The 13,763-nt window shown below is 39.6% G+C and overlaps 2 protein-coding genes across 3 annotated transcripts; both read right to left on the bottom strand.

Moving 5' to 3' along the window:
* Window positions 1–2,970: 2,970 nt before the first annotated feature.
* On the bottom strand, window positions 2,971–6,131 carry LOC137731673 (chaperone protein dnaJ 49-like). Of its 2 annotated transcripts, XR_011068281.1 has the most exons (4): window positions 5,953–6,131; window positions 4,619–5,857; window positions 3,773–4,075; window positions 2,971–3,120 (listed from the first exon to the last, which is right to left on the bottom strand). XR_011068281.1 is itself a non-coding variant. In XM_068470854.1 (3 exons), exon 2 carries the CDS (start codon window positions 5,674–5,676, stop codon window positions 4,621–4,623), a length of 1,056 nt encoding a protein of 351 aa, XP_068326955.1. In that variant the 5' UTR covers window positions 5,677–5,857; window positions 5,953–6,131; the 3' UTR covers window positions 3,679–4,075; window positions 4,619–4,620. The 2 variants fall into 2 exon arrangements, 1 of the variants encoding a protein (XP_068326955.1); XM_068470854.1 differs by lacking the exon at window positions 2,971–3,120 and having other exon boundaries at window positions 3,679–4,075.
* Window positions 6,132–6,894: 763 nt separating this feature from the next.
* Window positions 6,895–12,742, bottom strand: LOC137732542 (condensin-2 complex subunit CAP-D3). The gene is made up of 9 exons (XM_068471863.1): window positions 11,123–12,742; window positions 9,720–10,442; window positions 9,156–9,650; window positions 8,742–8,833; window positions 8,541–8,628; window positions 8,334–8,448; window positions 8,107–8,233; window positions 7,849–8,023; window positions 6,895–7,617 (listed from the first exon to the last, which is right to left on the bottom strand). The coding sequence occupies exons 1-9, from the start codon at window positions 12,632–12,634 to the stop codon at window positions 6,919–6,921; spliced, it is 4,026 nt and encodes a 1,341-aa protein (XP_068327964.1). The 5' UTR covers window positions 12,635–12,742; the 3' UTR covers window positions 6,895–6,918.
* Between the last annotated feature and the right edge of the window lie 1,021 nt (window positions 12,743–13,763).

Here is a 13,763-nt window from a genome sequence, read left to right as displayed (position 1 = left end):
TATAACGAAAGAGTTATTAACGAATGAAGTCGAGAGCAAAATTGTAAATTTATTATTTTCTGGAATACTCTAGATTTTTGGAGCAAAATCTGGAAAGCCATGTGTGTGGTCTAGATTAAAGGGAAGAAAAGATGGGCGATGGAGATAAAGATAAAGGAGAGGAAGGAGGATGGGCGCTGCCCAATCTGGTGAAGAGAGACGAGTGAGTGATCAATGGGAAGAAAGAGAGCAAGAAGGGAAATGAAGGAAAAAGAGATAGAGGAAATCGGTCAGGTTCCTCTTAACCCGCATGATGACCCGATCTCCTTGAAGTTTCCCGATGGTTTTCCGCCCAATTTTCCGACTTTCTTCAACCTTCCATCACCACCAAACCTCATCACAACACGCCATCACCTAATTCTAACCAAACCCGACAAAATTTAGCCCCAATGTGGTGAGAAAACCCACCGATGGGTTTGGGTGGGTCGACCTTGAATCACCATTTGTGAAACGATTTCTATCAATCTTTACCACCATTAGACTCTCCTTGAACCCATGAACAAACCCCAACCAACCATAGAGGCAGCGGAGCACCAGAGGAGTCAAATTAAAGCACACCCAAATTTAGGGTTTCGAAGGGTTTTAGTGAAATTAGGGATTTTTCCGACCAAATTGGCCTTGGCCTCAAGTATGAAAGTTGTTTCTCTCATCTAGATCTTCATTCATGTAAAATTTGGGAATTTTTGGAGTTGTTGGATTTTTCAGCGAGTCGAGGCGGCCAACCGCCACGCGCAGTGGCGTGTGGAGGAAAAACCCGAGGTTCCTCAACGTGCCGAATCCGAATCTGCCATCCGTTTTCCCAAATTATAACATTTTAGTATAGTTTTACTAAAAATTCCCTAATTGTGTTTAGGCGCGTTGCAGGGAAGTGACATCATCCTCGCTAGTTCGAGCGGTTCTCGGGCAATAAAATCAGTGAGTGGACCCCTTCATAACTTATATATTTTTATAAAATCTTAGCCTAGCATGCATTTCATATTTCATGCGTTTAATATGTTTTATATTATGTTTTATGGATTTCTATAATTATGGTTTATATAGAATTCATGATTTAATTAAGTTGCTTTACGAAATATTATGATTTATTGAAAATTATGTTTTTACGAGCAGATATGAATTATTGGATTTGGGTATATGGATTTCTATGGATTTCGATTATGATTTATATGATGGATTTACGGATATGGATTCATTAGATTTATATTGATGAATTGAGCTAGAAAGTTTCTATGATTTATAAGATTAGACTTTGAGCTTTCGAGCTCCAGATTAGACGTGGGATTTTGAGATATGTTTTTTGTGCTTACCTAGTGGGTTATCATACGGCACATCTGCACACCACAAGTATTATGTCTATGGCCATAGGACACAAATGATGGAGGAGTGAGATATGATATATTATATACCCACAGCTTCACCGTCGAAAGCAGTGTCGGACAGCTTCACTAGCCACTACTAGTGTTGGTGTGGATGTTATGCTATTTGATTCAGCTTCACCTGCGGGTGATGGACAGGTTATTCCGCTGCACCTTTGGGTGATGGACAAGGTATACAGCTTCACCTTCGGGTGATGGACATGTACCGCCTTCGAGCGACTATGATACCCCTAGTTGAGTACTTCACTTATGAGATTTATGGATTTGCCTTCGGGCGATGTTTTCAGCATTATTGAGCATGGTTTTACATGTACATGTTTTACGAAGGTTTTGCGTGGCATGCTAGGGTTTTTATAAAACCTATATGTAGTATTATATATGTTTTCAAAACAGGGGGTTAGTATGTTCACAAAGAAAATGGTTTTCCTATTACTAGTATTATTATTATAAACTTTGGTTCACTCACCTTTTCTGGTTTTGCCCCCCCTCAAGAGTTAAGATTGAGGCACATGATCCCGACATCAGGACATTTCAACATAGGTATCTTAGAGTCTTCGTGGTACAAGTCTCATTCCCTTGTTCGTATCTTTTCTTAGTAATTCTTTCATATTATTCTTAGTTAGTTGTATGCTCTGAACACGATCCTACTTTGGTAAGCATGTTCAAAATGCTATGAACACAATCCTACTTTCATATTATTCTTAATCTTGCTAATTACATATCTTTTATTGGTAAGCATGTTCAAAATGGATTTGTCACCCTCGGGTGTTGGCCAACACGTGCCTACCCTGGTATGTGAAAATATCAAGGTTGGGGCGTGTCAAGCACATAATAGAATTTTTGATAGAATTGTGACGGAATGACTACATTGATTTGGGACACTTACTTGAGGGACTATATTGATCGATTTTCAATTTCATGGACCATTTTAATGTCGTAGTTCAATTTCAAGGACTATTTTGATGTCACGGGTCAATTTCAAAGACCATTTATGAGAAAAAAAGACTTATGAGACTCATTTATGTACCACATCAGCACTTAATTGAATTTTTAACATAATTTTGAAGGAATGACCACATTGATTTGCAACACTTATTTTCAAGGACTACATTTATTGATTTTCAATTTCAATGACCATTTGTGATAAAAACCCAACTATAGTTAAGTGAGTTTTACTACGGTTGGTCTCTAAAATTGACCATTCCAATTAAATAGTCTATGAAATAGGAAATTCATCAATTTGGCCTTGAAAAATGGCTTTACAAATTATTCTGGTCCTTCCCTTAATTTTATGTCAATTTTTTTTGTTAGAGTGCTGATGTGACACACAAGTGAATCCACTTATTTAACCAAACGACGACACATGGCTTAATCATAAAACTTTTTTTTTTAACTTAAAAAAAAAAAACACACAGAGAACAGCCACCCAGCAATGCCACCTCTCACTCCTCATGGCCCACTTCTCCTTTTGGGTTGTGTCGATGACATATTTGAGAAACAAATTTTCAAGTGCCAAGGGATTGATATCAAGTTAATAATGAACAGCTGACAAAATGTTATATGTGAAAGATTAGAAATGTATCATATAAACATTACAAAGGCATGTGAACGGAATTCAGACCCAAAGACCCTTAATCGAATGAATGGTCGAACTTCGGCCTCCGAACGGGAAGCTGCCCATTCTTGCCCTAACGTGCGTCCGCCCCTGCTTAGACGGATGACCCGAGCACAGTAAAAGAAGTCAGTTAGGAAGGTATCTCAATTTGTGATATTGAACATCTCATGAAGTTGGAATGAACAGGAGCAACCATGCATTTTCATTCAAAACTAAAACTGTAAAGATATCCTATATTCCCATTAGAGATGTTCTTTAACTCATCCATAGGACACCAGTGCCCTTCTGTTTTGATACCCTGAACGACTCCGAGGCAAGCAGACTCTAGCGATATACATCACATGTATCCTCGGAGGACAAGGACTCGTCTATGAGGTACATGGAGCTGGGAGTCTGCGACACTGAGGATTAAACTGTTCTCTAACAACTCTATTGAAAATCAAGACACTGACATAAGACAATAGAGCTAAATCAAAGCAACATAGTTTCCTCCATACTATATGCATTGGTCAAGGACAAGATATGCTTAACAGTCAGCTAAGAAACGAGATAAATTCTTCGAAACAACAAATAACGAACGATAAGGGCTGATGCTTAAGCTGCACGGCTCGCTACTTGCATATAGACATGCTTAGTATCTGAACCAAATAAAACAAAACTGTAAACAGCAACCGCATAGTCTGATAGAAAGAATACATGGAAAATGTAGTGTTATAAAGCGAAAATAATCACAATCACAAACCTCTTGCTCAACTTTTCATAAACTTTCGTAACTAGTATTGACCTTCCAGGTAATTTCAAGAGTTGTGTACACTATTATTTCTAGCCAAATGATATGCCATTAGGGTGCTGAAAACCCTCGCTACCACTTTCCTGGACGTCATTCCTGAACAGCTGTATGGCCAGCAAGTCATATTGGAGAGGATAAGCAATCCTTGGTTACTTTCAAAGAAGTCAACCGGAGCATTTACAATATCAACCCTCTGAACTTTGAAGTCTAGGCTCAACATAGTGGCACTCAACATCCACTTCAGCCATATAGCCTCTGCTTGATAAAAAATCAAATACAGAATGTCGTTAAAATGGTTAACTTGAAATATGATACCAAATTACCAACCAACAAAGAAACAGGACACTTGGATTCAAATTAACTTTTTTGGCCAGGGGTAGAAACAAGGCTGGGAAGCATATACAGTTCTACACTAAAATGAAAGCACTCAAAGAGTACTCACACACGGAAAACTGCTTTTCGTGTTTGGCCCTGCAACTTAGGTATTGTCCACAACTTATGCTTCAAAGGACTTAAATTTGACAACTTTACAGTTGCTGAGAAATAAGTAGGGGTCAGTAACTTGTGCTGAATATGAATTTGTGCTGAAAACACACATAGCACCAAGAGGAAAGAGCAACGTTAAACTCCCTTGCAGGATCATGCAATTCATACAATAGGTTAGGAAAACCTAAGGTTAGGAAAGTGGAAGACACGTTTTTATCAAGGACACAATGAACAGAAAACATTGGCACCATTTGACACAACGAACAAGTAAAAGTTACAGATCTCTTTTTTTGAGAAAATATCACAACTTACCTTCATGCTACTCCAATCTTATTTAGTTTGTCGCAGTGAGGAGTAGGCAGATTCTTACTCCAGTGGCGTCTTTGAAGCTCAACCCGACAGTAGTGTGCAAGCACATTTTTGTAATCCTTGATAACACTGCTCTCAATGTTAACTCGACCAGCACTTCCAATGGGATAACTCTCATCAAATGCTTGCGATTTAACAAAAAATTCCACTCCATATTTCTCTGTCGTCTTGGGAATCTGGTAGTTATAAATCTTCTGCAAAGAGTAGACGGGCTCTGAAAAGGGCAGATATGCCAACAACAAAATTACCAAGAAAGGTAATATTTGAAGAAGAAGCATGATGTTAGGTCCCCCTCCCTGAGACTCCTCCCTCTGATGACCAGCTGTTCTACTAGTCCTATAAACATGACTTGACCGAAACATGTCTGATCGACCAAAGAACGCCCTGAATATGTCATCGGGGTCAAAATCATCGTCAAAAAAGTCATTCCCACCTCTCCTCCTCCTTCTCCTCGTATTATTGTGCTGCTGGTTGTACTCAAATTCATCAACCAATCCAGTCTGATCATACTGCCTCCTTGAATCCCCATCACTCAAACACTTGAAAGCCTTGCTTACTATCTTAAACGCTTCTTCTGAACCGGGAGCCTTGTTCTTATCAGGATGAACTTTCAATGACAACTTCCTATAAGCCTTCCTAATGTCCTCGACCGAGCAAGTCTTCTCCACGCCAAGAATTTCGTAATAGTCTTTGTTTCTCTTAATCTTCCTAACCAACTGAACATGCTCTTCGGTATAACTAACTTCCCCATTCAAACCGCGGCCCAATTTCTCCACACCCGGCTCATTCCTAATCTCACCAGCACCCTTCTCATCAACAGAAGACGCGGAAGACCCCGAATTAATTGCCTCACACGCAGCCAAAAGTTCATCAACTTGCAAATTCTGATTAAGCCGTTGTGCAATCTTAATAAATTTAAAGGCACGCCCTTTGTTGCCGGAAGCAATTGCTTCTTCGGCGATCCGAACACACCTCAAAGCCTCATCCTTATTACCTTCCATTGTCAAAAACCTACTGCTAATTCAGCAATTCAACAAAACCCAATTCCCAAAACTCGATAACAAGAACAATAAATGCCAGCATGGACAAACCAGCGCTCGAATTGGGCAAATTCCAATCTCAATTCGAATCCACAAATGGGGCTTTCGGTTCCGATTATCCAGTCCGTGAATTCAATTCGTCCTAAATAAAGGGAATAATGCAGATTAGATTCTGATGCAGACATACATATACAGAGATTGAAACAAAATTAGGGTTTTAATTGATGAAAAAATTACCTGATAAATGGATCGAAACCTCGAAAGGTGAGTGCTTGAATTCGTGTGAGAGACAAGGTTTCGAGTTTGGGACACGAACAGCAGAGCAGTGGCTCAACAGCGAGTCTCATTTGATTGCCACCATGAATGCTCATCCGTCCAATCAGACCACGCCACGTAGGTACATGGTGCAGAAGGACTTGAATTAGGTCTTCCTCTTTTCTTTTTCTTTTTTTTTTTTTTCGGCCAAAATCCAGGGTTGGGTTAAATAGGGTCTTCACCTTTTTTCTTTTTTTGACTAGGTCTAGGGTCTTCCAAAAATCGAAGTGAGTCGAAATTTTCGGTTCAAACAAATTGTACATTGATATCGAATTAAAATTTTCAGATTCTAAAATCCGGTAATATAAAAAATTATTTCTCTCTCGAAAGAATTCTGATCCTTAATTAGGTAAATTCAGACTTCTAATTCAACAATCAAACACTCTAATTTGAAATTTCTCAATTTCACACTTTTAAAAAACTTATCTTGAATCCTTTATATAATTGAAGGTGAAAAATTGGAGTTGAGGTGAATTTCCTCCCAAACCAGGATTTGGTTGGTTTTAGAGATGGAGGAATAGGTTGGAGATTGAGGGAGAAATAGAGTGTTGTTGGTGCAACGGTAGTTGCTGATTTAAGAATGGAATAGACGAAGTTATAATAGTTGACCCGTCGTTTAGAATAAAAGGAGAATGGCAATAGAACTTGCACGTCGAGAAGATGAGAAACTAGAAAGAGAATTCAAACAAACGGAAGCAATCAACCGGAAGCAATTCGCAAGTGGGATAAAAAAACTGATTTTACGTTGATTAGGATTTATTCATAATCCAACTTTTTAATTGAATCAATCTTGTTTATATTTACATTGAAGTACAAAGACCAAAAAAAATAAAAAAACGTAAAACATCAACTTTAGCAGCCTTTTATTTCATGGGCTGGTGTCCTAATTTAGTTCACTTCATCAAAGTCAAAATTCTGCCTTCTCCTCACAGATTCTAACACATCTAAGGGCCGGTCACTGCGAGCGCTGCGTCCTCCTTCGCATGTCTTGAGTTTAGGCACGCTCAGCACGCTAAGAGGGGGCGACTGCAGCCCCCTGTTCACTTCCTTCAGCACTGACCGTGCGGTGGCTTCAGCAGCAGCATCTGCCATTGCAGAAGCCAGTTGTGTGTCGCCTTGCATTTTGCTACTGAACTGGTTTTGTGCATGTCTCACGCTAGCAATCTTAGACATGCCGGGGGAGTTGAAGCTGATTGCTTTTTTGCTGATGGCAACAGCCTCTGCAGCTGTTGTTTTGGCCTTTGATGCTTCGTACTTCTGCATATCATATACGAGCTCCTTCTGGAGCTGCTTGTCAGCGACTAATATGTCTTCGATCTCATTTTTGTAATCCTTGAGAATGATTCGGAGGCATTCCATGAGAGAGCCGATGAGGGGGCTGTTTTTGCTTTCCAGTAGCCGTTTCAGCTCTATAAAGATGGGTACTGTGTTTTGGATGAGCCCCTTTTTGACTGCTTGAGTTATCCTTCCCTTAGCAGATGCCCCACTGTTATCACCACCATCTTCGTCCATTTCTCCAGTGTCAGTTGATGATCCGCGGTTGGATGGGATTCGGATCTCTTTGCAGGCAAGAATTTGGAAAGCATCCTGCTCTCAAAATTAAGAAAGCACGTATAAAAAAGGAGATCAATCAGAAATCTAGAAATATGTTACTAAGAAACTCAATAAAAAGAGTCAAAAGGTTAAGCTGGAAGGACACAGAATGTATAAGTTCCATTACATACACAAATGTGTCAGTATAACGTATTACAGTTATACATATTCCAGACAAACGGAGAAATATGAAAGAAGTTTTTGAACATGTGAGGCAGCAAATACCTTCAGAACAGATTGTCCGGTAACATCATCTGCATTGAGCATACCGTCGGATGCTGCAGCGAGAATCTCTGCGCATAACTTTGCAAAGGTAGCCAATAAGTGCTCTGGAGCCATTTGTTTTAGCAAAGTAACATAGATCTGCATTCTTTTAGACCTCGAATTTTCATCATTCCCCCTGGGGACAATAACATGGACTATATTTAAGATAATCTCATTTTCATAGTTTCATACTTTCAATTGATGATAGACACACCTTACCTGATGGAAAAAAGTCGGCTCTCTGCTCGTGATACTTGAGCATTACTGTGTCCATTGTGGGCATGGCAATCATTCAGAACAAATATTGCTTCTACAAAACTGTTATATCCTAGAAGAGGTGCCTTCACTGAAAGACAAAAAATCATACAGAATGGTCAAATCTCATTGACAAACACATCCGCAATTTCACAACTGGAAATTTGATTAGTGAGAGAAAGCCTTTTAACCTTTCAGAATATTGTTAAACAGAAAACTGGAAAGCTGCCTTATCTTTTCTGACTCATCAACAATTGACAAGAGAAATCTGAGGAACATAACACCTCTCCACTTCACGTAATCCCTCTGAATATGCCAGCACAGAATAAAACACGGAATTAGTTATATGCTTAGATTTCAATCAAAATGGAAATGTAAGACGCAGAACCAACATATACCTGCAATAATCTCGAGAGAAGTATAAATGTCTGCCTTCTTACAAGTTCGCATGGATCACGGAGACACTTTGTGATCTTTGGTATATAACTGTTGATTCAAGAAAAACTATTGAGAAACTTATAAAGCAAACAATAAAGTTTCAAAGGTAAATGTCAAAGATATTACTCAAGTTTTTTAAGGTACAGTTTCACAGGTCTTACCTATCAACTAAAGCAGTGTAGCGAACACAAAAATCTGCCATCACCACTATCAGATTGTTGCGGAGTGCAGCACAATCACTCTTTTGAAGTTCCTATAAAATGTTGTGAGGTTTGGAACTCAATTACTTATATAGACACAAGAAGCAAAGAATTTAAGAATGAACAATTTTGAAACTGCTGACACACGCAGATATGACTAATATACATATATATGAGTATATGTATGTGAGAATAATTGATAAGGGTGTAAAACTGGTATGCTGCAGGTGAGCACAATTGTTAGCAAAACAGTTTCTAGGTTTTAGGTACCCTAGAAATCTGAAGCATTTTTTCATGGCCACGTGTCCATGAGCTCTTTCCAAAAAGCATTTAAAGAATGTACAACAGAAAAAAATGCAAAGTCAATGAACATACCTGCACAAACAGCGGAATATAACTCTTTGCAATTTTTCCATCTGCAAGGCAGATCTTCCCCAAAGTCAGCCATGCTTGAATGTATAACGAAGGGGCTGTCTGCTTTAGAGAGACTTCAGGCCCGGTTAATTTATTAACTTTTGGATCAGGATTTCCGGAAGTGATGATAGTGTACAGTAGTGGAATGACAGTGGTCATATCAGCAGATGGGTAAATGATAACTACAGACCCAATGGTGTAAACTGCTGTGACTGCTTTTGACAATGACCCGGACATGGCCAATACTCTCTTGCCCTTTCTAGTCTCACTTCTAGGTGGCGTAAAGAAGTCAGCTTTTCTGACTGCATCTGAATCACCCGAAATATACTTTTCTAAAATCGTAGAAGCCTCTGTGATGAGCCTGTCCACCCATTTCTCAACAAGAGCATCAGCCTCCTCTGGGTTTGAAGCCTTCCGCTTGCACAATGTTCTAAGTGCTTTTACATGAGCATTAACCTGTCATTACATAAAGCAACTAAATAAAGGAGCACATTTTAACAATATGCTCACACCAGCAGATATTACCTCTGTTGAATGCATGTTGAACTCATGAATTCTTTTAAGCATGTTGTGAGCTAAGTCTGCTGCAAGTTCAGAGGGCAGCTCAACAGAAACATTAGAAATTGTCTGCAGGAGAAAAACACGATCCCCCGCCCAAGCAACGGAATTGGAATCAATACCCTCTTCCTCTTCATGTGCATATCCTTGAGCCGTAGGCCTTTGAACCTCTCCTCCCACTCCATAGTTGTCAAAGAGCTGCCAATGATGATGAAGAAACTCCCAGTCCACTGCTTTTGCAAGGTATGCTGACACCTCTGATAAAAGAAACCAAGAACCAGGTGGGGCTGTCCATTTCTCTATTGGCAAGGATTGACTGAGCCAGAGAGACTCAGATGTTCGTATGATATTTTGAAGTGAAACAGCAAATTTGGGCTTCATCAGTTTCTTCTTTCCCAGGTTTGTGCAAATTTTCTTCACCCAAGGTGTCACCTCTCCATTGCAAATCTCTTTCAATATACACAAAACACCTTCAGGAAACACCGAATCAACATCCATTTCTGTGCCTTTTGCTACAGATTCATCATGAAGTGAATTAACCGAATCAACAGTAGATACCCGTTCTAATACCAGCTCTAGAAACAAGTTCTCACATTCTTCTTGAATGCTAGACTCATTATCAGCTATTAAACGTGGAACAGAATGTAGCCACTCAGTTGCCACCCTTTCATCTAGGAATGTTCTGAAGGCCTAAGAGGTCAATGCAGAGGTCCAACAAATAATATCAGGAGTTGCACAAAAATAAGTCCATTACATGTACAAGTAAAAAAGAACACGTAAAGTGATCACGAGCATATGCACTAACTCTAAGGCAGGCATCCATATGGTTTTTCAAGCCAAATAATTTCCACGAAGAGAAACTTAATGAAGCATATTTCTCATTATCTATCTGATTTGATCTTTAGTTCAGAAGATATGTATCTCATTGAAACCAATAAAATGTCATTTGTTTAGCTTACCCATCAGCCAAAAGTGTACACTAAAAGAATATTATAACGACTTGTAAAAAATTGTCAGCAAATACAGATGTGCTTCTACAAAGCAGTTGACAGAAATTTAATTGAGACTTTTCTGTCAAATAAAAATTCGGATTTCTGAAAGTTTATATACTAAGAGAACCATTGTGAGTTAGAAATTGTGGTCCTGGGGCTGGTAGGAAGTTAACATGGCAATCCTTTTGATAAACTCAAGATAAGTTCCCAAAAGTATACATTTTTTTAATGGTTTATGGGACTTGGGAAGCTAAACAAAGCATTCCAAGCCAGTAATATGCTCATAATTTCGAACATTAACTAACTACACAAAATATATAAACCAATTAGAAACCATAACCAAAACATTTGGTTGATGAAGAACAATGGGAAACTTACCACTGAAAGAGCTGAAATTGCCGTCTTGCGTATGCTAACAAGTGGATCAGAACAAGCCATTCCCATTGTCTTGAGCAAGGCTCCATCAAAGCCACTGCCTAGAATGGCTATCAACTTGGTAATCAAAAGAAGTGCAGCCTTCCTCACACCTGCCTTCTCATCCATGCACCTCTTCATCAAAATTTCATTTACCCAACTGTCAGGCCTCTGGTCACTTGCATTGCCAAGCCCCATAACTTGTTTCAGCACATGACGTCCCCTCTCATCACTTGACAACAAGCCCACCAGATGTGACAAGTTTGATAAAGCACGACCTCGAATTCCAGCAGTTGCATCCGAACAGCGTTGAATCAAAGCCTCCAAGCATTTGAACCCCAATGAATCAATCACTTCACTTTCCGAATTCAATCCCAATGTATCTCTCAATGATGTCACTAGTGCCAGAATAAGGTCAACCGCCAAGAGCCTCAAGCTCGCCTTACCTTGAGTCATCTTCACTACATAATCCACAAATCCAATTTGGTCCTCAAACTCCATAACTCTTACAACCTCCATTATAGACTCCACAGCCAAAGACCGAGGCTCTGACTTCTCCGGCGACTTCTGTACCAAATACCTTGGAAAATTCACTACTGCTTTCTTGACACCTTCAAGTGTTTTAGCCACACTCATCATCTGATTCGTCACAAACCCCAACGCAAAAAACCGAACCTGCAACTTATACTGAAGAATCATTGGAGACAATGACTTCAACACCTCGGCTGCAATGTTAGCTTGGTCGCCATGCTCAGGTATGAACACTTTAAGCAAAATCCGTGAGCACAAATCGGTTAGTTTGTTATAGCTACCTGAATTACCGCAGACTTCGAGCCCCATTACTGGAATTTCAGCCACAGTTTGAACCAAAGACTTCAAACTATCTGGAAACCGGTCCAAATGAATCAAACCAATTACAAGTTCTAACCTTTCAAGAACAGTAAACAAGACCCGAATTTCAAATTCCCTCTCTTCGCCTTCACAATCCTCATCAATAGCATTCTTGGCACAATTCTTCGAACCCTGATTTATGGCCCGGCCCTTTCTCTTCTTATTACCGGCAACGTAGGACCCATGGCTCGGTTGACCGGCAGGACGATGCTTGAGCGACCGGCGAATTGACTGGAGGAGAGAGAGAAAGGCCATGGGAGTGAAGAGAGTGCAGACGGGGGAATTGGGAGAGAGGAGAAGAGAGAGGTAGACATTGGAAGCCGATAGAGCGAGATGGGCACGGCCCAAATCCATGGCGGAGGCGATAGGACGGACGAGATTGGACAGAGAGATGGACTTGGAAGAGAGCTTGTCGTGGAGGCGGTCCATGAGTTCTGGGTCATCGTCGGAGAGGGCAATGTCTAAGAGGGTTTGGAGATCGGAGATGGTGGAATCGGATATGGGTTGGATTTGGGGGTCGGAGGGATTGTCGGAGTGGCGGAGTTCTTCGAGCTCCGTGACTATTCGGGTTATGGTTTCCTCCATGCCTGCTTTGATCTGGAGGTCTCCGTGAAAATTGGTGGCTGAATGAAACCCCTTTCTCCCTGGTTGGACCTGATTTTCAAATTTTGGGTTTCCCGCTTAATTGGGTCTTCATTTTTCTCGGGAAAATATAAAACTGAAACCGAACGTTTTTTTTTATCTTATTTACCCCTAAACTTGCAAGACATTGTAAATTTGCACCATCAAGTCATTTTAGCTAATTACTATATTTTTTTTTTTAGTCCAACGATAGTTTTACTTATGGACAGGCAGGCAGAGTTCGGCAAGCCACACAATGAAAAACTAAATTTGATATCGAATTTACCATTAACGAGATTCAAACATAAGACCTAATTTTTTTAACTATAGTCAAATCTCATCATCTACAATAGCTTGGCAATTATTTGAGGCAAAGTTATTAAGCCGCCCAAGAAAGAGAACCAAGGCCAGTAGCCCTGTTAAATGGTGGATTCAACATAAAAAGCTAACTTCAAAGTAGTTTTGACCGATAGTTATCCATCCAACAAACATATCAAAATTAAAAAAAGGAATATTGATGCGGTCCTTATATGTATTTATAGCCTTCAAGGAGTCGTTTGAGGTGAAAATCTCATGTAAGGTTTTGTAATAACGATGATAACAATGATTGACTGATATAGCATTTTGTCTAGTTCATTTCTCTAGTTAAAATGACTAGCTAAAGGATAATGCAAAATCGATAAGCCAATTCTTCATAATCCAAAGTGTGTCAATACATGTTTTCATTAACAAAATACTAGTAGGGCCGCAAAATAGCCTAAAGAAAATGATGTTTTTACCCTCTTAAATGGCGATTAGTGTTAAACTTTATATATTTCATAAACAACTAAAGACACTAACCTAAAATAATCCATAAATTATGCTCAATTGATAAAGTACTGGAAGTCTACATGGCATGTAGGAAAGATGAACAGTCTTTGATAGAACCATGCGGAATAGGCTCAACCATGGACTTCTTCTTAGGGGGAAATCGTATTGGAATCCTGCGGAATAATGTGTTAGTAGACCAAAGTCTTATGCACACTCAACACTCCTTTATACTCATAACTAATGGGGCGTTCATATGAGTTTTCTATGTGTTGTCAGCAGGGAC

Source organism: Pyrus communis, chromosome 4 (genome assembly GCF_963583255.1).
Source record: "Pyrus communis chromosome 4, drPyrComm1.1, whole genome shotgun sequence".
Classification (NCBI taxonomy): Eukaryota; Viridiplantae; Streptophyta; class Magnoliopsida; order Rosales; family Rosaceae; genus Pyrus; species Pyrus communis.
The sequence above is the reverse complement of the archived record's forward strand: the minus strand, read 5'-3'. Positions and strand labels throughout refer to the sequence as shown.